Source organism: Pinus tabuliformis, chromosome 3_1 (genome assembly GCF_031772625.1).
Source record: "Pinus tabuliformis cultivar Carrire ecotype Pingquan chromosome 3_1, CPIR1, whole genome shotgun sequence".
Lineage (NCBI taxonomy): Eukaryota > Viridiplantae > Streptophyta > Pinopsida > Pinales > Pinaceae > Pinus > Pinus tabuliformis.
Window position 1 is genome coordinate 141,185,847 of NC_142301.1, and position 7,120 is coordinate 141,192,966.

The 7,120-nt window shown below is 39.0% G+C and overlaps 1 protein-coding gene across 1 annotated transcript; it reads right to left on the reverse strand.

Annotated features, from left to right (window-relative positions):
• Window positions 1-308: 308 nt before the first annotated feature.
• Window positions 309-2,620, reverse strand: LOC149186188 (heat shock cognate 70 kDa protein-like). Its single transcript, XM_089409244.1, has 2 exons — window positions 2,305-2,620; window positions 309-2,056 (listed from the first exon to the last, which is right to left on the reverse strand). Exons 1-2 carry the CDS (start codon window positions 2,507-2,509, stop codon window positions 309-311), a joined length of 1,953 nt encoding a protein of 650 aa, XP_089265370.1. The 5' UTR covers window positions 2,510-2,620.
• Window positions 2,621-7,120: the final 4,500 nt, after the last annotated feature.

Genomic DNA, 7,120 nt, shown 5'->3' on the forward strand with positions numbered 1-7,120 from the left:
TTCCACTTCTAAATCTTAATTTGTAAGAACCAAAAACACCAATACAAAACCAATAAAAAAATGTAAAAAATTTCAAATAAATGAAACAACTCTCCAGTATTCCAAATGAAACAACTCTCCAGTATTCCAACAAAATAACCGGGAAATAGAATATCCCACACAAATTGCTCAACACAAGTCCTCATTTACTTACTGCTCAAAACAACAGCATTCAATTCTCATCTCTAAAATTGAGAGACAATCCACCTTCTAAATCATGATTTGTAATGATGCTGTATCATCTTCTAACACGGTAAACTTTTTTTTATTTAATCAACTTCCTCAATTTTAGGCCCCGAGCCTGTAGCAGCAGAATAACCCTGTTCAGGAGAGCCAGCAGCTCCATAGGCTCCACCAGGTATATCAGCACCAGCGCCTTGGTACATCTTAGCAATGATAGGATTGCAGGTGTTCTCCAGCTCCTTCATCTTGTCATCGAACTCGTCAGCATCTGCAATCTGGTTGTTATCCAGCCACTGGATAGTCTGTTCAAGGGCATCCTCAATCTTCTTTTTATCAGATGGATCTAACTTTGCCGCAATCTTATCATCTCGAATGGTATTCCTTACGCTGTAAGCATAGTTCTCCAAAGAGTTCTTGGCCTCTAACTTCTTCTTGTGCTCTTCATCTTCAGCCTTGTATGTCTCAGAATCACGAACCATCTTCTCAATCTCCTCCTTACTCAATCTACCCTTGTCATTTGTAATGGTGATTTTGTTTTTGTGACCAGTGGTTTTGTCCTCAGCAGAGACGTTTAGAATACCATTGGCATCAATATCAAAGCACACAGTGATCTGGGGAACTCCTCTGGGAGCAGGGGGAATACCAGAAAGTTCAAATTTACCCAACAAGTTATTGTCCCTGGTTCGAGTTCGCTCACCCTCATACACTTGAATCAACACACCAGGCTGGTTGTCTGAGTAAGTAGAAAAGACTTGCTCCTTCTTTGTGGGGATGGTAGTATTCCTAGAGACGAGAACTGTCATAACCCCACCTGCAGTTTCTAGCCCTAATGAAAGGGGAGTAACATCTAGAAGCAACAGATCTTGCACTTTCTCACTGCCCTCTCCACTCAAAATAGCAGCTTGCACTGCAGCTCCGTGTGCAACAGCCTCATCAGGGTTAATGCTCTTGCAAAGCTCCTTGCCATTGAAGAGGTCCTGCAACAAGGACTGAACCTTAGGGATCCTGGTAGACCCACCAACAAGAACCACATCATGGATTGAGCGTTTGTCCATCTTCGCATCCCGCAGGCATTTCTCAACAGGCTCCATGCACTTCCTGAACAAATCCATGTTCATCTCTTCAAATCTAGCCCTAGTAATAGTGGTATAGAAGTCAATACCTTCATATAGGGAATCAATCTCAATGGCGGTCTGGGCAGTTGATGAAAGGGTTCTCTTAGCTCTCTCACAGGAAGTTCTGAGTCTCCTGAGGGCTCTGGCATTACCACTAATGTCCTTCTTATGTTTTCTCTTAAACTCTTGTACAAAGTGGTTCACCAATCTATTATCAAAATCTTCACCACCCAAATGTGTATCACCAGCAGTAGCCTTCACTTCAAAAATACCCTCTTCAATTGTGAGCAGAGACACATCAAAAGTACCTCCACCCAAATCAAAGATAAGAACATTCTTCTCACCAGAACTGCTAGCCTTCTTGTCAAGCCCATAGGCAATAGCAACAACAGTGGGCTCATTAATAATTCTCATAACATTCAACCCAGAGATTGCCCCTGCGTCCTTGGTTGCCTGCCTTTGAGAATCATTGAAGTATGCAGGAACAGTGACCACAACATTCTTAACAGTGGTCCCAAGATAAGCTTCTGCAATCTCCTTCATCTTAGTTAAAACCATGGAAGAGATCTCTTCGGCTGCAAAATGCTTCTCCTCCCCTTTGTATGTTACAACGATGCTGGGCTTATCGCCAACCCCTGAAATGACCTTGAAAGGCCATAATTTCGCATCGCTCACAACGGAGGGATCAGAGAACCTCCTACCAATCAACCGCTTTGCATCTGCCATAACATAGAGAACTGATTTAGATTGAACACAAACGCAAATTCTACACAAACAAAAGAATCTTACAGATGCAAATTCGAGCCTTCATATCAATCACATTAAAAAAACTATAAGCTGAATTACGTCCATCCCGGTTCATATTCGAGAATGAAAAGGGAATTAATATACAACAACGGAATCACATATACAGAAATAAGCAGTGGAATAAACTCCCTCAAAAGAAAGAGTGACAGAGATTACTAACCGAAAACAGTGTTGATAGGGTTCATGGCGACCTGGTTCTTGGCAGCATCTCCGATGAGACGCTCTGTATCAGTAAAAGCGACATAGGAGGGAGTGGTTCGATTCCCCTGATCATTGGCGATGATTTCCACCCTGTCGTGCTGCCACACTCCCACACACGAGTACGTCGTCCCCAGATCGATTCCGATCGCTGCTCCCTCGCCCATATTGACACTCTCACACACAGAACGCAGAGAGGGAGTTAACTTACGAAATTGGGCCGAGAGCGATCGAACGCAGAGAGGGAGTTAAGTTACGAAATTGGGCCGAGAGCGATGGAAACTGTAGACGAGTAATGCAGGCCAAGAAGCACGAGAGGGGGAATGTTCAAAATAGTTGTTTCACACTTGAATTCCCTTCCCTTGACCATATTTTATAGTCGTAGAAATACTTTCAACTTAACTTCTCCCTTGGAATGAGTAAAAAAGAGGGGTTGGTTTTTCAACGAATTGCCCCAAAACCAATCTGTCATGGGTATTTTTTATTTTCTTTGGGAAACTTTATCCATCAGTTTTTATTTGTTCCGTAAACCCATAAACCCATTTTTCTCCTTCTAGAAGCTTCAGTTACCATTTTTTTTATTTTATTGTTATACTATTTTAATTTTCTCTTTCAAAAAACTTTATTAACGGATTTTGGGATATTATTATTATAATTTGTAACAATTTTCATCTTTCATAGTATAAGTCTAATGTTATAATTTTATAAATTTTAATATGTGGGCAAAAACAAAAAATTAATCTTAAAGCAATTTCAACGTAAAAAAAATTCAATCTTAAAGCAATTTCAACCAACGTAAGTTTTAGAGAATTGCCACACAAACCTTATTCACTTATTGAAAAAATTCCATTTAAAAGTTTTATTGTTAGATAACCTGAATTCTCTCTTTCAAGAAACTTCATCTATTGGGTTTTGAGATTTTATTGTTATGGTTTTCATCTTCCAACCTCATAAACTATTTATGCATCCTTTACTTTTATTATCGCTGGGCTCCTTTGCATGTGTGACTTCTCCACTAGACCAATGTGGTTGAACTCTTGGCTTCACATTGCTTATGATGGGTAAGCTTCACATCTTTGGTGCAAGCCACAAGGTCCTCAACTATCATTGAGATAATGTGTCATTTTATATGGTTTTGAATACAACACATGTTACTTTATAAGGTATATGTTATATAATATAACATGTATTATTAATATAATTATTAAATAATGATCGAGAGACTATGGCGTTGATGAGATAACGATGTTGGGGAGTCAATGAGGCTCGAGAGGCAATAATGTCGAGGATAGAATAATGTCGAGGGGATCATATTTACTCAATGCTGGAAACACAACCTTCACATAGGGAAGGTTAAACTTCATCTTTTTATCTCCATGATGATTAACAGATCTCGAGTTGAGATGATTATATGCCAAAAATAAAAGATGCAAGGTTAAATGGAATTAGTTAACCCTCCTCATAAGTAATCGTTTATTTATTTTATGAATTTGGCGCTTATGGCTAGTACACCGGTGACACAACAACTTACATTGTGGACTAGAGAGGTTTTGCAATTAGGAGAGAGTTAGAAGCCTAAAACAAGAACTTGTAGCAAAGTGCATGTGTCAGCCTAGCACTAACAATCTCAATCTTCAGACAGTAGTATTTCATCTTTGCACACAAAGTTTGGAGCTTTGTTCTCCCCGGGTAACTCTAAAATCTCTCAAGTATCTTTATCTCATAATCGCATTACTTTACAATGTTGGGTTTCGTAGTTGGATCTTTACTTCTAGTTATGGCATCGTAACTTTTGTTGTGGTTTAGCTTAATACATATACCTGGGTCTACTGTGGTTATCCAAAGTTTAGCTACATGTGTTGGGGTGATTTATTAGCTATGGTGGTTTGGTTCTGTGTGAATTCTACCTATCTATCCCGGTCTAATGTTTTACCCCTAGTACAAGTCATGTTGTTTCTTTGTGAAGTTTTTTCCTTCAAGTCAGGCTAGTGGTTGAACACATGCATACCCTTTGCTTGTCATTCCTTGGTTATACCAGCGCAAACCCTGGGTATCCAGCCTTCATGCAACACCAACACATGAGGAGTAGAAGATGGAGGGGGGACAATAGAGGTCCCTGGGGCTGAAATTGAGTCCAACAGCAAGCCCAAAAGGTTGTTGAGAGTTTTCAATCGGTCATCCCTATTGGTATTCAAAGTGAAATTTAGACCCTTGAAAACATGGTAGCTAGAGATAGATATACCATTTCTGATTCAAATCTTATGGAGGAATTTAGGCAGCTGATTTCAAACTCTCGCCAGAATTTAGGCAGCTAATTTTAAGAATGGAATTAGATTGGATATGTTGGGAGAGGTTGTAGAAATGGAATCATCTACTATATTAGAAAAACTTTGTAAGGGCTACTAGGAAATCCTTAAGGAGGCTAAAATCATGGAGACTATTACTGTTTCAGTTGGAGTACAAGTGGGGGAACAAGACAAAGAATTTCAACCTTGTATTCCACAAGAACCTGTTGATGACATTGCTATTACACAAGAACCAATAGTCGAAGTAGAGTAGGAAGAAGAAAAACAGTCTACTAATCCACAAGAACATGTTTATGATGTTTCTATTACATAATGTTGGGCGCAACCCAACTTGGCTAGATTTTGGGCAAGGAAGCCGAATTCTGGGGATAAAGCGCGCAACACAAAGTGTGAAATGGACCACGTAGCATAGCAGTGAATGACAATGACAACCGTGCAGCAAAGTCACCACACAGCATAGGGGCTTCACGGCGAAGCACCTTCCTTTTTGTAAAATGCATAAAATATTGTAAAAATTTATGGTTTTGGACCATAGTCCCTTGTATTTTGGAAACCATGGTATCAGGTCCATGGTAATGTAACAATGTAATCCATCATGTAATAGTATATATAGGGGTCAATAATAAAGAAAAGGATCATATAATGTATTGAATGGTTGAATCTTTGTGATCGAGTTTTGTGGTGAAGGAAAGGCTCTACAACTGAGTGCGTAGAGGCCTAAGTCTGCAGCTGAGTACGCAAACGACATGAAACTGAGTATGTAGGTCAAGAACTATTTGATGTATAAATTATATATTATAAGCAATAGTTCTTGTGGACGTAGTCCCACATTGGGATGAACCACGGTAAAATCTGTGTCTACATGTGTTTATTTGTTTAATATCTGCACTTTATTTTAGTACTATAAAGTTTATGAATGTTTATGATATGTTTAAGTGATAAATGTAATTCTATAAAGTAAAGTATAAGTGAAAAGTATTTTTTGAATGAAAAGTATTAAGCAAGTGTTAAAGCATAAGAAGAACCAAGAGTGCCACAATGCAGTATCCCTCAGGCTGCAGAAACCTAGTTCTGCAACCTCCCATAGTCACTTTAGATGAGACTGCTATTTTCTTGCAGGTCGTTGCCAAGAGGGCCATTGGTTAAGGGTTTTGTTGGTGCACAGTAAAATTTGAACCTGGGTCATCCCAACCTAAGACAACAAATGTTTTTGTTGTCAGGGCTAGGATCTGTTTGAGGGATGTTTATGTGGCATCCATCGAAGAAATAAATTCAATAGTGGGTAGAATAGAAGGAACAAGAATTTGTAGAAAAAGAAAATAGAAGCCCTTATCTATCAATTAGGAGGTGGTTGGAGAAGTATATTTTTTAATATCAATATGAAATCTTCTTCGGCTCATTCCATGTGGAGTTATACGAGTGGATATCAAGGTTGACTAAGAGAAAAGACTGCTTTAAAGGAGACAAAACTAAGGAGTGGAATTTTGAATTAATACAACGACTCAAGAACACCAAAAATAGGACGTCAAGGGCTATTGATTTTTTGATTGGTAGCATCTTAGGAGGATTCATTACTGAGTTCGTGGTAGACTCGATTGTGTCCTACAACGAAGCAGAACAAAAAAATTTCAAAGGACCGTGAGGTAAGTTCTTAAAATCTCTGAACCTTTGGATTAAGATGCTTTTGTGTGAAAAGGGGATTTTATGAATGCAGTCAGATTATTAGTTACTTATGTTTAGAAGATCCGAAGAAGAGACTGGGACATCGCAAAGTGGAAAAATATATAGAATAGACACTAGAAAGAGATCTCGTGGCCAAGATCCAAATACTTTTATAGAGGATGATTGTAGCCCCTTGTTAAGTGAGTCTGAAAGTGAAGAAAACCAACCTGAGAACCCTGAAGTAACCTCACAGTATTCACCCTTCCAACTTGAAAGTTCGCCGAAGCCAGAATCAAGTAATAATTAGGGTATTTCTGGTTTTCCTCATGCCCCTACCCCTCCTACCACCCCTACCCCTCATTCCCCTCCCCTTATGAATCCCCCTCCCCCATCGTGAAGAAATATGGTCGATGATACTAAGTTGCCTAGTTTTGAAGGGATTGGATCAGAGGATCTAGAGAAATTATGGTTCTTATGCAAAGCAGTATGGACAGTGAAGTAGGTCCATGATGAAAATATGAAGAAAGTGCAGCTTGTTACAATATTTCGGGATAGAGCGCTGACATGGTACATGAAGTATTCGGGAAATCATAACAAACCATTTGCAGACATTAAAACAACGCTGATAAAAGAATTCAAGACGCTAAAGTCCGAGTCACAATGCATCACAGAGCTAAAATAAATCAAACGAAAGCCTACTAATTTTATTTGGTAATTTGATCAAAGATTCAAGATACTATTGGATCAGGTGAGCTTCGAAATAGCTCCGCAACAACATAAATATGGGTTTATAGTTGCACTGCTTTCACA